This window comes from Diabrotica virgifera, chromosome 9 (genome assembly GCF_917563875.1).
Source record: "Diabrotica virgifera virgifera chromosome 9, PGI_DIABVI_V3a".
Taxonomy (NCBI): domain Eukaryota; kingdom Metazoa; phylum Arthropoda; class Insecta; order Coleoptera; family Chrysomelidae; genus Diabrotica; species Diabrotica virgifera.
The window spans coordinates 205,433,492-205,454,324 of NC_065451.1; the positions used below are offsets into that span (position 1 = coordinate 205,433,492).

At 32.5% G+C, this 20,833-nt stretch overlaps 1 protein-coding gene across 1 annotated transcript in view; it reads left to right on the plus strand.

The window, feature by feature from the left end:
- The window catches only part of LOC114330480 (frequenin-1), a 760,895-nt gene extending 745,318 nt beyond the window's left edge, over positions 1–15,577 (plus strand). Inside the window, exons 7-8 of the mRNA XM_050662500.1 lie at positions 11,082–11,193; positions 14,411–15,577. Of these exons, the coding sequence (XP_050518457.1) occupies positions 11,082–11,193; positions 14,411–14,463 (165 nt within the window). The 3' untranslated portion in view covers positions 14,464–15,577. The remainder of the gene's footprint in view (positions 1–11,081; positions 11,194–14,410) is intronic.
- The last annotated feature ends 5,256 nt before the right edge of the window (positions 15,578–20,833 follow it).

Below are 20,833 nucleotides of genomic sequence, written 5' to 3' on the forward strand. Positions count from 1 at the left end.
CTCACACAAGATGAGCTTAGAGCTATGGCTGAAGCATTGTTCGAAGAAGAACCTGAGGAAAAAGTTAGGGGAGAAGAGGATGCTAGTTCGTCAGAAGAAGAGGAAGAAATTACGGAAGACAACGATTATAACACTGAGTCGGAGATAGAACTAAGAGTCTTCTGATTCAGATAACGAGAGCGATGGTGAGAGTTTAGAAAGCGATGAAGATGAGTGTTTTATAGCGAAAGATAAACAAACAAAGTGGTATAAAAATTCAGTGGTGAGCAAATTTAGCAAAACTTCCAGCAAAAATATTGTAAAAATAGTTCCTGGGCCAAAGCTGAGTGCTAGAGATATTACCAATGAGAGAAGTGCTTTCGAAAAAAATTTTAGTGACGACATTATCGAAAATATAGTTGAGTGTACAAACTTGAAAATTGCAAATATGCGAATAAAGTATAACCGGCCGAGACGGGCTAAAGACACAACAAAAACAGAAATTATGGCATTTATCGGACTACTACTTCTTGCAGCAACTAAAAAGCAAAACCATACACATTTTCTTGAATTGTGGACTAAAGACGGAACCGGCTCAGAAATATTTAGAGCGTGCATGAGTGCTGATCGATTTTTATTTTTGCTTGCTGAAAGCAACTTCCCTAACAGGAAACTGATAAGCTTGCTGCTATTCGAGCTACACTGGATCGTTTTGTGGAGAACTGCAACAATAACTACTGTTTAGGAGAAGAAGTAACAATTGACGAAATGTTAATACCTTTCAGAGGTAGATGCAGTTTTATTCAATATATCCCGTCCAAGCCTGCAAAGTATGGGTTAAAAGTATTTGTATTGTGTGATGCCCAGACATTTTATGTTACAAATTTAGAGGTGTATTGTGGTAATCAGCCACAAGTACCTTACAAAAAAAGACTGGAAAGGTAAAAACCGGAACTTGACATGTGATAATTGGTACACAAGTTACTAATTGGCCAATGATCTTTTGAAAGATAAAGTAACAATGGTTGGCACACTAAAGAAAAATAAACGGGAGCTGCAGTTGGAGTTCCTACCACATAATGAAAGAGAAGTTGGATCGTCCCTTTTCGGGTTTCAAAAAGAGGTATCTATAGTGTCATATGTCCCTGCAAAAAATAAAGCTGTGCCTTTGATATCAACGATGCATAATGATTCTGCAGTAGATCCGGAGAAAAAAATGCCAAATATAATTTTAGATTATAATTCTCAAAAGGAGGTGTCGACACAGTAAATAAAATGTGCGGTACATACTCGGTATCAAGGAGAACGCAAAGGTGGCCGATGGTTATATTTTTTCAGCTCCTAAACATCGCAGGAATTAACAGCCAAATCCTGTATAATGCTGCAAATATAAACAATCCCCAAAAATATAGAAGGATATTTTTAAAGGAATTATCTTTGTATAGAATAATCTTTGTTGAGACCACACCTTTCAGAACAGCTTTCAGAGCTGAAATACAGAGTTTGCCCTTAGATTTAAAACTATTCCTGAAGAAATATAAAGCTACTGTAGTGGAACAAGAAGAAGAAGAACCACCAGCAAAAATGCGAGGAAAGTGCTATTGCTGCGGAAGGCGTAAAAATAGAGTGACAACCATTTCGTGTCAGACATGCAGGAGAATGGTTTGCAAAGAACATTCCACCATTATTTGTCCTGAGTATATTAACTCAAATAATCAGGAAGAAGACGAAAGTGAATAAAGACTCGTTTGTGTTTATTTTTCTACCTAGTTAAAAATTTAAAAATTTTCGCATATTTTTTTAGGTTGGTGTTTCAATATGTAATAAATTACTGTTTTCGTTTTTTCTCACTGGTTTACCATTTTGAATTATTTTTAAGTTTTATTTTTTATTATATAATAACTAATTATTGATTAAACACAAGTTGTGCAATTTAATATAGTTCTAATTATTAAAGAAATTTTGTTTCTGTAGCTATTTGTAACTGGTGTATAGAGTACACCGCGCCCATATTTGAGATTCATGGTTGGGCGCCCGTAGTTAAAGGTTAATTGTTATTTCTGCTGGACCGGACATAAATTTTTCCAAAAAGGATTCGCTGGAGAGCTAAATACATTTCTGTTATTTGATAGTCTTGATGAAAATAAAATATTCCGTGGATGAACAACTTCGCCAAGTGCTATTAAGTACTCTTCTATTTTAGTATCAGGCAGCGCATTAAATAAAATTGATTGGTGCTTTGAAGGGAATTGAATTGAAGTATTGTTAAACACAGCCGAATATGTTGTTTTGTTTTGAGGTTGTTGATCATCAGTCATGATTGTTGACAAATTTGTTAGGTTGGATCTGGTATCATTTGTTAAACTCATTAGTAGTTATGAACCAGTTGTAGAACCAAAATTGGTTCTGATAACTGGCCGTTCGGCCGTCACTTAACCTTACAAACGGTATGCTTTGTAATGTTTTAAATAAATAAAATAATATTAACCCACTGTTTTATTCCATAAGGTAACTGTGCTATATACTATTACTTTTTGCTTATTTTCAAGTTTATTTGGATATAATTTACTATGAAAAAGATGATTTTTCGGGACTGAAATGTAAACACAGTTTGTGTTACCATATTCTGGACCGGACTCCCCAGATAGGTTTGTTTAGATCTAGATGCAATGCATCCTAATGTATTGACTGTTTTAATTGTTTTTGTAATGGTATGTTTATTTCCTAACCTTTTAAATATTTTAAAGAAAAACAAATAACGTCAGAATCATACTATAAGACGTTTAAAATGAAGTTTGTTATATTTTCATCGAACTTTACTATTCAATAAAGATTGTCGAAAACATCGACTACTCTATCACAGCAATTTCACGCCGTTTTATTTTTCTCGTTGGCACCGTCATTCGGAATCTCGACGGAAAAGCCAACAATTCATGAAAGGAACTTCCAATGGAACGCGATTGCATTTTTATCCGGGATAGAAAAGTTTCTCTATCTCCAAGTCAAACGAGACTGCGAGAGTGGTCTCAGAGTTTACTAGGAAATGAAATCTTTGGAAGAGCGTCCAATTTCTCAAAAGGTAAATACCGACGAGTATTAACTACGTTTCGCTCTTTCGGTGTGTTTGTCTGGATGTCCGTGAGGCTGTTGCTTGCTGTAAGGTGCTTGGGATGCAAATGGAAGCAATATATTTCACTTAGAGCTATAAATTTCACTTAGTTTATTCAACCGCCAGGTCGGATGTGTTTCAAACGTAAAATCCTGGATTTGGTGGAAAAAGAATCAAACAAATAAATATATTACAGGCAATTTTATTGAAAACTTATGGATTATAAGTATACTAGGAGGATGTTTGTAAACCTGAAACAAATAAAAAAAAATCTTAACTTTAAATCCTAAACCTATTTTTCCATGGTTGAAAGTAAATTAGTGTGTTCTCCAATTAGTTTAGAGTATTTATACGTAGAAAAGCCTAGAAAAAACGGCATATATACAGGTGAGTCATGAGGAACTGTACATACTCCTACCTCGTTTGGAGGACCCTCTGGGGAATAATAAATGACCATTAAAAGTGTCTAATATAGAGAGCGAGTTGTTAATTTTTACAGTTTGTATAAGTCATAATTTTTAAACGGTAATATCGACAATCAACTGATTTATTCAAACTAGAAAAAAATCAGGTCCGGCTTTAAAAAATTAGTTCGATTTGGTATTAGAAAAAATTTCACCCTGTATACGGTTTTTGAAAACTCTAAAGAATTTTACAAACTAGACAAATAGGAAACTAAAATGGCATAATTATTTTTCCCCACACGATTCCTTAATTTTTTATAAAAAAATCAAATTTGACTATGAATTAAAAGTTTGGTGAAGTGAACCATAGATTTAAAAAATTAACTTTTCTTGCAAAATCTATTTTTTAACAAATATTTAATTTATACATACATGGTGGGTGGGGCATTAGTGTGACAAAGTCCAATTAGTCGTTTGTCGTAAGAGATTCAAAACAAATTATTTAGGTAAAATTTGGGGCACAGATAGGACCATAATATAAAAATATTTTCAGATATAGAGGGTCACCTGTATTGACAGGGTGACACAAAGTTATGTTTTTTAAATGGAACACCCTGTATATTTTTATATTTTTGGATTCTCCTGGATGTCTTCTTTCTAAAAATATAAGGTTTTGTAATATTATACTAGGTAGATTCAAAGATAATTACGTTTTATTGTTAATTTCGTAGCAAAATTCACGCCCTGTAGAATTGTAGTGATTTGACATCAAAGTTATTGTTAAGCATTAATAATATAGCGAAAAGTTGAATATTAATATACAGGGTTGGTCAAAACTCGGAATGAGTATTTTCTTAAATTGAGAGTTTTCTTAAATGGGACTTTAAATGGGTATTTTAGTATTTTACTGAAATGATATTTTATGGTACTTTTTTATTTCTTAAGCATTCTCTATACCTAGGTGCTTTAATTTTTGAGTTATTCGTGATTCTTTAATCCAAACATTAATTGCAACAAAAATTTCGTAAAATTTTATTAGGTGCCTGTGCAAATATTCAATCAAATATAATTTTTCAAAAAAAAAGTAGATATTAATCTAGACTGATCCCTAATTTATTAATATTCGATGAGATATCAAAATATTTACTTAGTTAAGATTGTTGGTGCGTAAAATAGGAATAAAAACATACAAGATTCTACCTAGTTGGCTATGACAATAAATTTGCTAAAACATTTGACATTATACTATGTTTATAGTTCCAGTTGCTTTGTTACCATAACTAATATTTTTGTGCTAGGAGAGTATAACAAAAATGTGCTACTAGCAATAAGAATTTTTCAAGAAGAGAAACTTTTAAAACTATGCTAAAACGGTTTCAACGGACTGGATGCTTAAATATCGAGAAACCTGATCAAATAAAAACTATTTTAAATGAATAAAATTAATTAAATGTAATCCTTAGTATAACTGAGGATCTGCATATTAGTAAGAAAGTTCTTATAATCTAACTATCTAGACCTAGACTGCTGAAATCGTTTTAGTGTACTTTCAAAAGTTTCTCTTCTTGGTTTTCGTCTATCAGGGAATTGCTGACGAAAAATTATTATTGCTAGTAGCACATTTTTGTCATACTCTCCTAGCACAAAAACCATTTTAATCAGTTATTCATCAGTTACTCATTAAAAAAATTCATGTTAGTAATGGTAACAAAGCAACTGGAACTATAAATATAGTATAATGTCAAATGTTTTAGCAAATTTATTGTCATAGCCAACTAGGTAGAATCTTGTACGTTTTTATTAATATTTTACGTACCAACAGTCTTAACTACGTAGGTATTTGGATATCTCATTCAATATTAATAAATTAAGGATCAGTCTAGATTAATATCTACTTTTTTTCGAAAAATTATTTTTTATTGAATATTTGCACAGCCACCTAATAAAATTTCACGTAATTTTTGTTGCAATTAATGTTTGGATTAAAGAATCACCAATAACTCAAAAATTAAAGCACTTAGGTATAGGGAATGCTTAAGAAATAAAATACCATAAAATACCATTTCATTAGAATACTAAAATACAGGGTGTTCCATTTAAGAAAACTCAGAAAATAATCATTCCGAGTTTTGACCAACCCTGTATATTAATATTAAACTTTTTGCTATATTATTAATGTTTAATAATAGTAGACTTTATTAAAAATCGTTTACCCGTAAATAGAAACTTTGATGTCAAATCACTACAATTCTACAGGGTGTGAATTTTGCTACGAAATTAACAATAAAACGTAATTATCTTTTAAACTACCTCGTATAATACTACAAAACCCTATATTTTGAGAAAGAAAACATCGAGAAGAATCCAAAAATGTAAAAAATATACAGGATGTTCCATTTAAGAAAACATAAGTTTGTGTCACTCTGTCAATACGAATGACCCTGTATATCTGAAAATATTTTTAAATTATGGTCCTATTTGTGCCCCAACTTTTATGTAAATAACTTTTTTTCGTATCTCTTACGATAAAGGAGTAATTGGACTTTGTCACACTAATGCCCCACCCTGTATGTATTAATACTTCCACAGCTTGTGCTACACGTTGTAAATAATAGGTTGAATTACATAATTGCAAAAGGAACTGGTTGTTTTGACTAATACTAAAACATCGCCCTGTATAGTATTTGTTTAATGATTCTTCGGTAGTTTCGTTTTATTGAATTCTCAGAATTTTATTTCAAAAGGCAAAATACAGTTAATTTATTTTTTAAATTAACGAAAAGAAAATACATATGTAAAACATTAAACATAAACGGATTTATTTGCACGTTTAAGTAAATTTAAGAATATGTATGGGTGTACAACAATTCTACAGAGAGGGGCTAAATTATGGAATAAATTAATTTTATCTAAAATGGACGACTTTGGAGAAAAATCGCGAAACAGGTCGATTTTTATTTTTAAATTACAATTTTTTTGCATATATTTCATACTAGTGACGTCATCCATATGGGCGTGATGACGTAATCAATGATTTTTTTAAATTTGAATAGGGGTCGTGTGGCACCTCATTTGAAACGGTGTTCAATTCTCTATTCAGTAATATAAATAATAATATCATTATTTATAGAGGGTGACCAAAAAAATAATTTTTGAATTAAATTAATTGACGCAAAAAGAAGAATGTATGTAATTTATTTAACTAAAAATACATTGTATTGCTGTCAGTAAATAGAAAAAAATGCTTATTTCAGAAATAAACATTTCTTTTGGCTTAAATTAAATCACAAACAGCCTCCCACCTACCACTTGGCAGTTTGAACATTTAATTTAAGCGAAAAGCAATGTTTATTTGCCAAATAAACATTATTTCCTATTTTCTGACAGTGATAGAATGTATTTTGAGTTAAATAAATTGCATACATTCTTCTTTTTTCGTCAATTAATTTAATTTAAAAATTTGTTTTTTGGCCATCCTGTATAAATAATGATATTAATGTTTATATTATTGAATAGAGAATTGAACACCTTTTCAAATGAGGTGCCACACGGCACCTATTCTCATTTAAAAAAATCATCGATTACGTCATCACGCCCAGATGAATGACGTCACTAGTATGAAATATATGCCAAAAAATTGTAATTTAAACATCAAAATCGACCTGTTTCGGGATTTTTCTCTAAAGTCGTCCATTTTAGAGAAAATTAATTTATTCCATAATTTAGCCCCTCTCTGTATACATACATAAAAGAACTTATGAAACAAAACAATAAAACAAAATTTTTTGAGATTTATAGCAGATTTTCGAAATGAAATCCACCTTTGTCGGACCATCAACTGTCTAATAGACCTCCTGAGAGTTAAGGGATCATTTCTGATAATGTTACAAGAATCAATAATCTTATCAATTACTTAGGTCTTGTCGCGTATTGATATTTTCTCGATAAACCATATTTTTTAATCGACCCCATATATAATAATCGATAGGGTTAAAATCTGGTGATATAGGTGGCCATGCATCTCATATCTCATATCTCAGGAACCACTTATCACAATTAAACGTTTTTCCTTTTAAAAGAAGCGTCCTGCCACTTTTTTTCGAATACCCTTTTTATGATTTAATTTAATTTAATATTTCCCGAGATATTCTATTTGTTTATAAGCCAAAAAGTTGTTTATAATTTTAAAATATTCCTGAGGCCGCTGAAATAGTCCAATTTCAATTCTGTAAAGTACATTAGATAGGTACAGTGTCTTTTTATACAAAAATCATAGTTATTCTTATGTATCATAATTATTGTGGTTATTATAGCGACCGTAAATTTTTAATTAACAATTCAATTGTTGCTAAACTGTTGATTCAATTTCCATCGGCTTCTGGAATTATAATCTATACGAAAAGGGCTTTTATATTACTAAGTTATTTAATTATTCATAAGCAACTACTTATCTAAAATTTTAGTTAAAAATTAAAGATTTTTTTGGAAAAACCCGCATTTTCCGGGGAAAATTTTCGTCGTAGTAAATCGGGAAAAACACGTCTTTATGTAGAATTTAATTACGGTGAATTTTTATTTGAGTGTTTTTGGTGTAAAGTTAAAATCTTTGAAGTTATAGAAAAAAATTGAAAAAAACACGATTTTCAGGAGCCATTTTGTTTATAAAGAAAAGTAGCACACTATCTGCGGACTTTGCATACCTATATTATTAATATATACGATCATAAGATTCGATTCCAGCAATAAAATTGCTGGTAAACATCTTTTCCCTGTATTTTGTTAATTAGCCCAGAGTACTAAGCGAACAAACATTTTCGCAAAAATGTTCAGTGCACATGAATTATGTAAAATGGATTTAATGTAAATATACAGTAGAGTGGACTGTTGGCTGTCCAATGTCTAGCGATAATCAAAAATAAGTCTTAAATTCATGAAATATACTCTAATACTGTATTCTGAATTTCAACCAATTTCCAATATTTCGTTCGGTCTCCTCCTAAATAATAGACCTGGATCCCGCGTACCAAAAAAAAGTTGATTAATATCAAGCTGAAAATTTGTTAATAGCTTAACGGTGTCTAGTCGGACAAACTTTGATGTACGGGAACACTGGAACAGGGGGAGTTTTAATTGTGGAACAGGTTAAAAATTTGGAGCATCAGACTACGAAATTGTTCCATGTATTTTGTCGAACTTCCAATTGATTTGTTACCATTTCATTAAACTCTCATGCAAAAATCAGACTGGTGTTTATCACCAACAGGGCATTTTAATGAGTGGAACACGAAGAACATGTCAAATGACAGGAACCATGTTGGTTAGTAATAGCAGTCTGATTTTTGCATGAGAGTTTAATTAAAGGGTAACAAATCAATTGGAAGTTCAGTCCAACAAAATATATAGGACGTTTTTGTAATCTGACGTTCCAAATTTTTAAACTGTTCCACAATTAAATCTTCCCCTTTTCCAGTGTTCCCGTATATCAAAGTTTGTCCGACTAGACACCGTTAGCCATTAACAAATTTTCAGCTTGCTATTAACAGGGGCAACTCGTGATAGTATAAGGTGGTGAGGCACACTACACCTGATGAATTTTATTATTATGGTTAGCTTTTCTTTAATGACCAGAAGGTTGATTTTGTGACGTCATAACGCTAGGACGAATCTAGGACCAATAATCCCGGACAAAAAATCCTCACAAATTATCCCTGGACAAGAAATCCCCAGACAAATAATCCCCGGACAAATAATCCCCGAAAAAAATCCCCACAAAAAATCCCGGACAAATAATCTACAAAAATTTTTTATTCAAAATATCCCTACAAAGAATTCCGGACAAAAAATCATCAAGAAATATTTGCTGTCGATTAGTTCTCTAAAACTTTTCCAGTGAATTATGCGATCGACTCAAATGCTTTCAGCCTCAGTGCATAGAGTTATTTTGAATTCCAATTCCATATTGAAATCTTCAAGTTTTACATAACAAAAGGGTGTGCGTTTTTTTCAAAAATCGTGGAAGATATGGGGAATGAGCTAAGGCTGTGGGAATCATGTTGCAATATTATTCGCTTAAATCTTTTGATCACTCTGATTTGAATGTATGTTCAAAAAAATTTACAAAAAAAAACACAACCACAGCATACAACATTTTTGAAACACTTAAAAACTACTTTTGTATGTAAACGTCCGATGTGGAAGTGGAAACGTTAATAAAATCATTTTTTAAGTTAAATTGTATAATCTTATTTCTCATTTAGAATAATAAATTACATAAATTCCACAAAGAAAAAATAGCTCCAGAACAATATATTAGATGTTGTTCTGAAGCTATTTTCTTGTGGCATTTTTATAATCAAGTATATTCAAATGGGAAATAAGCCACAATTTTACCTAAAAATGATTTTATTAACGTTTCGACGCCCAAGTCGGGTGTCGTTGTCAAAATACAAAATAATACTAAATAAATAAAAATGTTGTTGATTTTTGTGGTGATTTTTTATAATACATGCTATGATTTTTTGTGGCGGATATTCTTGAGTTGGGATTGATTTCATGTAATCGAATGAACTATCTTTTAGTAAAGTCGTCCCAGGAACGCAACTCATCAATATTGGCAATATCATTTTAAAGTCGTCTACTTTAAAATGTATAATACGTGTCTGAATTGCCGATATAAATGAGTCAGATTAAATAAATTATTAGAAGAATTGTTTACTAAGCAACAACATTTTTATTTATTTAGTATTATTTTGTATTTTGACAACGACACCCGACTTGGGCGTCGAAACGTTAATAAAATCATTTTTAGGTAAAATTGTGGCTTATTTCCCATTTGAATATACTTGAATATATTAGATGATGATGAACAATGACTTAAAATGAACACTGTTTTAAATACATATCCATAAACTTCTAAAATATAATAAGCCATTCGTATATACCGCGCGTACATAGAAAGCTATGATCTACAATCGACTTGTGCTTGTACTAGTCGGTTCAGTTCGGCTATTCCCATTCCGTTCCGCGGAGCCTGAGGCCGTTCGACTATTCCTATTTCGTTGCGCGGAGCCGGAGGCAAGCCTCAAAGATGGATTAATGTTGTTCCTAGAATCGGTGGCACATTTTTCAAATTTTGCCGGTTTTACTGTTGGCGTTGTCGCATACTGTTGCAGATGGTGTGAGGCTAGCTTCAACTGTAATGATTTGAGAAAGTTAAGATAAAGAGTCATTGCCGTACCGATTTTAATTTTTTTCATAAAAATAAAGGTATTTAGGAAATTTCAAAAAGCTAAATTATATTTAAAAAACTGATTATAAAACAACGAAATAACGTAAATAGTCGATTGATATACTGGTGAGGCACTGCCTCATAGGACAAGCCGCCACTGGCTATTAATCAACTCTTTTTTGGTACGCGGGATCCAGGTCTATAAAGTCGGCATTATTTAGCTTCTGTACTCAAAGATTAATGCAATCGATATAAATATCCGCAGAACCTACCTCCAACCTCCATGAGTTTAGAGTAGAGCCGTAAGTCGGTTACATCATTATTGCTTTATGACGGAAATACCTTTTTGTATCTCTTTTAGGGTCAGCAGCCATCAGAAGATGAAAATACACCGCAGAAACGAGTAGATAAAATATTCGACCAGATGGATAGAAACCACGACGATCGATTAACCCTTGAAGAATTCAGAGAGGGTAAGCTTTGCATTTTACAAGCCACTTTAAATAATTAGAGCGTGATTTTTTAATACACTGTCGTCCCACAAAATTAACCAGATACAAAGTTTATTTGGTGCCACTGTAGTATGCGGTCTACATACAAACGCTATTGCGTTTTTGCTATAGCTTGCGGTCTACCGAGAGATGCGGTATCCAACCTGTATAATACATATTACATTACATTGCCAGTAAAAATTATTTACAAAGTGAATAAAACGCATATATCAGAAGAATTATTATTTTAAGTTTAAAAATGTAAAAATTTTTAAAAAGTAAAAGCAAAGCAATTATTGTCAAAAAGCACGTCACACACTTTCAAATTTCCACGCATCTTTATTTACGAATTTTAAAATAATTCAGTGATTTATATGGCATCAAGTGACGAAGACCCTAATAACACCAAACATTCCATGTATGTTCCTAGAATGTACACACAGGACATTGAAAACATTCCTGGAATGTTCTCAAAAGCACAAGAACGTCCGCTTAATGTCCCAGGAAAGTCCTGTGTCAGCATTTTAAAAATTCCTTGAATGTCTTGTTGGAACATTCCATGAATATCTACGAATGTTCTTTGGACATTCACAGTATATTTTTAGACATTCCCTGGATATAGTCGCTGATGTGACATAATACCTCCGATTTGTTTTTTCATGAGTTTTGTAAGAGAGACTAAAAACTTTTTTACAGTCACCTCCTGTTTTCATATGATATTTTTTGATATGTTTTGTAGTAAATTCAACTATCTATTTACTACAAACCATGTCAAAATTTTCATGTAAAAACAGAAGATGAACCTAAAAATGGTTTTTCGTCTCCTACAAAATTCATGAAAAAGCAGATAGGAGGTATTGTCACATCACCGACGATATACCAGAAGTATATGTGGCCATACCAAATAATACATCCTTGATAAATATAAACATTTTTATTGCACAAAATCTTGTCACATATTTTTTCCATAATCATCACTACGATGATGATTCATTGTATTGAATTGTACATTACAATTACAATCTGGTCATAACTGACCAATGAGCAATTTTAATTTAACCTAAATTACTACTGTTCCTTAAAATGAAGAGCTTACCCCATAGCGTCTCTTATCTAATCTAACAAGATCGTGCACTATTCTAACATACACATGCACAGAAGCACTATGCTCTGCTTTTCACTATCACCTATCACTCAAACTAGTTCAAAAGGCTTTGTCCTCTTCAGTCTTCTAGTTTGCCCAGTAGTATCGAGGAGCTGGATTTCCTCAATATTCTCGTACTTATGAAGTTGTTGGTCGTGACTTCCTGCCATCTTCTTGATGATTATATCCAGGTTCCATTTCTAGGTCCTTATGGAGATCACTGTTTGTCACATATCAAGGAGCATCTACAATATTTCTCAGTATTTTGTTCTGGAATCTTTGTATAATTTTTATATTATTTGGCCTAGTACACCCCCATAGTGGGCATCCATAAGTCCATACAGGTCTTAATATTTGTTTACAAAGTAATAACTTATTATGCACCCACAATGTGGAGTTTCTTGCAACACTAGCCAATACACTTTTTATATCTTTCTTTTGCCTTTCATAGCCACAAGGCTATACGTTTCCTTTCTGGTTTTTTTGCAGACCACTTTCAGCTGATTCTAAAAAAAATTAAAATGAATGGTAATTTTTCTATTTTTTACAATTAAAAATCAAAATAAATAGGTACTATTTACAGGTAATAATATGCATAAATAATTCGTTTCATAAATAATAAAGAAAATTGAAAACGGATTTTATAATACTTACATAATTGTTTAAACAAAAGAGATCCAGCCAGAGCAAAACTAACAGACAGAGCAGCAAAGAAAGCCACTAATTTCGATCAAATTAGAAATTTTTAGGTTATCATGAAATGTGATGACCACGCGACCCTACATAGATACACGCGCGGTAAATTTCAAAATGAATGCAAATTGAATAGTAAATGGCCTCTCTTAAAATATAGGACATTAGTAGTATGTTCATAGAATGTCTTGTGGTAACATTCCACCAATAATTTAATCAGATGTTCACCGAATGTTCCTTGAATGTCCAGGACATTTAAACATTAATAGAATTTTGATAGTACATTCCTGGAATGTTTTGTGTTGTTAGGGGAACTACCACCATATATTCTTGACGTTGTCAATAATCTTGATCTGTTACCGGAAAAATCAGCAAACAGGTACAAGAAAGAATACAACATTTTTGTGTATGTACATTTTAAATACAACATTTTTATACAATATGTATGTAAATTCAGTGCGGAAAAGTAAAACTTTCCCAACTAAAACGCGTGCGGAAAAGTAAACTTTTTTGCACGCTCGTAAAAAAAGCATATTCAGTACAATTCAAGGAATATTCAAAAAAAAGTTCAAGGTAAAATATTGAAAAATAAGTTAATGGTGGTAAATTTAATATTATAAAAAATAAGCATAAAACAAAAAATATCTTGACAGCCTTTACCATACAAACAGTCTAAAGAAAATCGGTGCAAATTTTAAATGGATCGGTCACGTAGTTTCTGAATTACAATGTCCACCGCCTTTGAAAAAAGCAGATTTGAGAAAAACGCGTTTAAAATTTTGACAACTTTTATTTTCAATTTCTTTTTTTCTGTCAAATCATAAAATGATGCACACCGATATATGGTTTGGAATCGCAAAGTAATTTACAAAAATTAAGGAGAACAGCTGTTGAATGTTTCTCACTACGCTCAAGCTCGTTAGCGCGAAGCTGTCGAAGCGAGTCTAAGGTAGCGATATTTAACATGCTGTATTTCAGGTAATTTTGCTCCAATCAAACTGAAATTTTGGGAGAGTATTCTTGAAGTTCTATACTTTCATTTAGTCATAAAAATGTCTAAAATTTCAAAATTTTCAAACCACACACCCCTTAAGAAACATACCTGAAACGAACTTAAATAGAAAAAGCATATTTCCGAAAAGATCGCAAAAATTTATGTTTGGGGTTGAACTGCACCCTGCTGGGGTTTATAAAGGTTAATAAAAATTTTAACGGAAGAATCGCGTGAGGAAATAATAACAGAATAAGAAACCACAAACATAATCGAGCAAGGTTACCCCTTGCTATCGCTTCCTAAGTAATTTGTGTTTTGTTTGTTCATATTCAGTCCTTTCAATTAACTAATTAATCAACCGTTTTCAGGTAGCAAGGCAGATCCCAGAATAGTCCAGGCCCTCACTTTGGGGGGCGAATAGCATAAAGAAGAAAGGTCAGCGTCAACTGACCAAGTGTGACCTCAGAAAGTATCGCCGCCATATTGAATATTCATGTCCGAAAACTGTTGAGAAAGCTACGCAGGAAAGATCGAGGGGTTGTTAATTATTTAAGAAGTTAAAATTATTTTTATATCGATGTCATAAATTTAGGATACAAAGTATTTATTAGAGTTGGGGTTTAGTTAGGCAGGGTATCCCGGAAAATAGTGCGTTCCTTAGAGGTACGTGCTGAATGCACCATTTAACAAAAAAGTCTTGGAATATTTTTTTGTAAAGTCAACAGTTTTCAAAAAAACATTAATTTTAATCCGTTTGTTTATTGTCCACAGAGAAGCAAAAACAGCCGGCAAAGTTGTACTCCTTCTTATACTGCGTTAAAATTACTGTGACTCAACTATCATGAATCAGCGGTCGTAAGGCATAGTATTATCAGGGGCGTGCGGTTCATGGAAGCAAGGGAAGACGTGCGGTACCAACTGAGTAACTGAGATTATTTAAAAAAAATTCAACAAACACATAAGCAGGATTTTAAGTTGCATACGAGAATATTTAATTATGAATACAAGCAGTAAGTAATAAGAAAAGGCAAACATATTTTACTCTATTTTTGTCATACAGTAAATAAGAAAGCAATGAAATACTCGTAAGCAGCGCTGCATGCTGCATATTATTTAGCTTTTGTTTCGTACACGGATCCATATGCCATGATCGTATTTCTACGTTGGTATTCGGAGTCATGTCGGCAGATAATCTGATTTCAAATTTGCTTCTCCTCAGCCTATGTAAAAATCACCGAGGTTAAACGCAGAGTGGCGAGTTCAAATTTCGGGCATATCTATCGGCTTATAAGCAATTTTGTCAACTGCATACAAGGAGCTGTTTTTGTGAATTTAAATGGGATTTACCAGCATTTGACAATGACGGGCTTCGTTGACTGATCTTGTGGAATTATGAAGATTGATTTTATTTAATTATTTATATAAATAAATATAATATAGAATTATTTATATTATAAATACTAAATATTTATATAAATATATTATAAATATAATATATATATATTAGGGTTTTGGAGAATGGCGAAAATGTGAAAAGTGGCATAGAGAAATCATAAATAGCTCGAGAGGATTTTTTGAGTTTTTTTTAAACTTTGCTTTTTTTCAGAAATATTTACATTCTCAGATAATTTATTTAATGTATTGCAATGCAAGATAAACAAGATTGGTTTTTGTGTAAAAAAAATTAGTGAATTTAAAGATGTTATTAACAAAAAGAGAGAGATGACTTTGAAAAATGCTGAAATAATATGATGGCAAGAAGTTTTGAGCCTAAAAGGAAACGCATACGCACTGATAATGTTGGAGATGCCCAATCGTGCTACCGCCGACTATACTATCAGATTTTAAACCAAATATTCCAACGAATGAAAAATAGGTTTAAGAATTTTGATGACCGAGACTTTCGTACAGGTAGAAGAATTGAATTACATTATAAATAGGTGTTTTTACATTTTTTTATGAATTGCTTCCTCTGTTTCAAATTTCACCGCACGTAACACAAATCGGGCGTAACGGCCCTATTACTGTCACAGTTAGCTTCACCGTACGTAATTAACATATCGAGATAATTGCGAATCGAAAACATGACAATACGATGTATTCTCGAGTTACAGGTAATTACGACTATTTACAAATATATGTACCTTCTCTGTGACAAAATAAATGAAACTGCGGGGTTGCCAAATGTAAGTTTAACTAAACGAAATGTATGTTTACTTTTTGAGCCAACAGATGACTTTAGAAAAAAAAATGTATAAGAAAGATTTCTGTTAAATGGTGTCTTCTACCAATACCTTTAAGGAACGCACTATTTTCCGGGACACCCTGTTATAATGTTATAATAAAAATGAAGTAGTTCCAGATCGATTTAGTGAAAGGTCTCGTAAAGTTGTTATGAGTTGCTATTCGTTGATATTTAAGTCTATTTTATAACTAGTTAAAGGCTTTATCGCTGTTTTGTTAGAAATGTTTTTAGTAAATAAGAAATCTGTATTGCCAACGTTATGATTGTTTTTTATGGTCCCTATATTTCCATTAATTTGGTATATTGTTCCATTAGCCGTAAACAAAGTATTAAAAAATATTTGTAAATATAAACAATATTCATGTTTGGACATCATTCATAATAAGGCATGGTGAAAATAAATGAAGCTTTACTGAACGAAATATTTGTGTATAATTTAAATATAAAGAAAGAGAGAAAGCTTTTTATTTTTAAAATTTATTTTACTATTCACGAAAATGGTAAAAGTTTTAGAAATTTTACTACTTATTTACTTTTTAAAAACTGTTTTAAAACTATTTTCTATTTTGCTAATTATTAACTATTAATAGTTTATATAAATTTATCTAATTTGTTTTGTGCTAAATTATGTTAATATTGTCCACAGTAATCCAACTGTATTTTGAATATTATAGAACATAAAATTTTATTTAAATAGAGTTTTGTATGACCACTCTATTCAAAAAAAAAAACGAAAAAAGATATATTAGGAAGTTTAAAGTGTTTTTAAAACTGGAATAAAAGTTAAAATTTTGGTCATAACGTTGGCAATTTGGCATTAAAATTTATTTTAGTATTTGTAGGTAAATCATATTTTTCTTCTGGCATTATTTTTTTATGTCAGAATATACCGCTCTCAGTATAGATACAATATCCTGGTACTAGTCCTTAGTGAAGAAAAAACGTCGTTCAAATGTACAAGACAATTAAAATTTACGGCCAGTCCTGACCTCGTAATTCCCAATCGGTATTCCACTTGACATTTTTTATTCTTGTTGTGTTGAATTTGTCAAACTTAACCAAAAACCATCCAAAACAAACCCATTTCTTCTTTTTTTGATGAATTCTTCACACAGAACACTTATTTCACTTTGCAGTGCGGTGTTGCCACCTCCTCCTGAGCGCGTCAAATGGAAGTTGGCGTTTTCGATTTACACTGATTACGATGTGAGTTACGGAATGCTAATCCACAAACGAAAACGACGCGATAGATATTCAACATTCCGACTTAGTCATTTCTATTCGATTTGTTAGAAATTACAGAATAGGGCTGAATATCAGTGAAATTTATAATATACTCACTAAAATGGAACTAACTACAGTACTTGTATGATTTACCTACAAATATCTGTTTCTTTACTTCTAGATATAAATGATACGTAAAAGTCTGTTATTTTTATAACAAAGATATATTCCTGTGTAGTTTTTCCTTTTATAGCTCAGTATATTAAAAGTTAGTCTATTTTATACATATAAGTACGTTATAAGTCGAGTAGGGTATAATGGGGTATTTTTTAAAGTACTGTTAATTGAGATAAATATAATGTCTTTATGTCTTTTTTACTAAAGAATAATGTTTGTTCTCTATTGTATTTTGTGGTAATTCTAGATTCATTCCATAAACATAAACGTTTTAAACATTACCAGTTAGAATAATTACAATATTTTACATTCTACCGAGAGGAGGGTAGTCATAAAAGGAAGCCTTAAAAAAGGAAAGAGTGTTTTCAAATGCAGAAAGAGAACACGATCAAAGTGAGGAAAAAAATCCATCATATACTAGGGCCATTCATAAAATAAGATTCTCTATGCCGCTGAGCAAGAAACCTGGCAACACTGCCGTACACATCCCTTTCTCTCTTACCCCACCACTTTCGTCTTGCTGCATTGCTCAGTGTCGACCTAGCAGCTTTCGAAAATGGAGATCCCGGCCGCTATTACCGCCAATGTGAAATTCATGCTGTGATACGTTTTTCAAATGCAAAATGGATTTCACCTATTGACATTCATCGTCAGATAATCGAAGTTTATGGGTAACAGTGCATTTATATTCAACATGACCGCAAATTTTGTGAACCTCTACACTATTTGCTAACATGTTGAGCATATCTGCACTTTTATCCATAAACTTCGATTAACTGACGATGAATGTAAATAGGTGAAATTCATTTTGCATTTGAAAAACGTATCACAGCATGAATTTCACATTGGCGGTAATAGCGGCCGAGATCTCCATTTTCGAAAGCTGCTAGGTCGACACTGAGCAATTCAGCGAGGCGAAAGTGGTGGGCAGGCGCGGATATAGGGGGGTCAACGTGTCCATGGACCCTCCTATTGTATTTAGTCTATAAGTATTTTTTATTATTTATTATTTTTTTCTGTTAACTCTAAACTTTAGTCTATCAGTACAACACTAAATTACAAGACAACCGCTTCCAAAGAATTGAAAGAAGCCATAAAATCTAACAAAACACCCTTCTCTGAAAAATAATCTGCAGGCGCATTTGTTTGGGTACCGGTGAAACCATAAACAACGTAAATATTTTTCTCAATTCACAGAATAACAAAAATGATATTTTAAAATGCAAATACATTACACTGGGTATAAATCTTATCTCATAAAAAGTCACGTTTCATATTTGCCACACAATAAAAATTTGTATTTCACTAGATAATCCATGCGTAACCCATTGATGGTAGAAAGTTTAATATTTATGGTAAAGAACGACCAGTGAGATTAATAGTCGTGAATTGTCTATCAATCCTTTTGACACCGTAGGTATCTGGGATTATATAGTGTATTTTATCCTTAGAGTAAGTGTGAGTCGTATGGCTAAATCTGGAAAATATAATATTTGAATTTGAGGTAAGTCTGGCCCCCCCTATTATGAATTTCTAGATCCGCGCCTGGTGGTGGGGTAAGAGATAGGGAGAGCTGATGTGTAATGTGTAAGGGTACGAACATGCCGAAGATACATGGATATGCGCGGTGTAGGTAGCGATCGCGGTCGCTACATCGATGTCAAAACAAACCTTCATTTTTTTATGAGATCGCACATACCAAGGATGTGTCATCCGTTCACCCTCGCGACCTATCATCGCGGTTTACAGCGATGTCGATGCCAAAACAAAATAGTTTGTTATACATCACTATCGAGCTGCTGATCGCGTGGTAAATTAAAGTAACTCTTGTTATCTTCTTGTTGTAATCAGGTTGCGACAAGTTTTGGTTATGGAAACCTCAATTGGGGGCCCTGGGGCCCCCTACCGGTGGCTCTCGGGGGGTTTATCCTCCAGAGGAAGGGGGTAAACCCACCATTTCTAATCTGGAAAACGTTTTACGAAGTTAATTGCTTCGATTTGAAGGTCTTGTTCGTTTGCATTCAAAATAAAATCACGTTGAACAATTCGGTACGAATCTAACACTGCTTTCATTTCTTGAAAGCGAGTGTCTAGCTGATGGCATAATGTGTCGATCATTGAGTAAAACACGGTTACTCTAAATCGTGACTTGGGATCTTGAACTCTTTCATCTTCGCCCACCTCATCGAAATGTTTTTTCGTCTTCTGCATTCTTTTTGGAGCGAACCCTGCTGGTATTCCACAACGTTGACACATATTTGAAGCCACTTCAAAGAATGTTTCAAATTGTCCTCTCATTTCAGTTAGTTTTAAGAGGCTCTTTTCAAGAAAACTGTAAGCTGTTAAAAGGTCCAAAGATTTTGATTGCAGTGTTTTTGAGACAATGTTGAGGGTTTCAAGGATTTTATTTTGCACAACTAGTAACAAAACAAATTTGAATGATTCTAGTTTCTTTTGTCAGTTGTGCTGCTTCGTTTCTTTCATTTCTTTTGTTACTTGTCAGAACTAGACTTGAAAGGCACTTCAAAACATCGCAAGATCTGTGTTTCAATGTATTGACTGCATCAAATCTTTCAACCCAGCTGTTGGATTGAGAGGTTTTAGAGTCACTTTTGAGGAATATCTTTGAGATTGGTATGAGGACTTCAGTGCCTCCCAACGAACGATACTGTTCGTTGGGAGTTAGAAAAATATGAAGATATGAAGGTTTATTTAGAGAAAATACAGGAAGAGGTAAACCAGATTGCTGAGAAGATACAGAAAATTGACAGGGTGAAAGAAAAATTCGAGAATGCGTTAAAATTCGATATGGAAAAAGTGGAAGAAAAATTGAAGGAGATAGGAAAATGTCAAAAAGGAGGAGACCGTCGGGAAGTAATTATATACAACTGTAATGAGAGCAGAATCCAATTTGGCGGGGATATTAGAAAACGACATCCGGTACCTTTCATTACAATCTTAAAAAACAAATTTCAACATATGCAGAACTTTGAAAACTGTAAAGAAATTATAAGAAGCCATCTATAGGACGGAGGTACTTTGTAGTTTGATAGCAAAGAAAATGAGGTGACTTCATGGAGAGATTTTGAGACAAAATTTATTATAATGGTGCAGGTGAAACAGGTTAAATCCATCATTGAAGGTG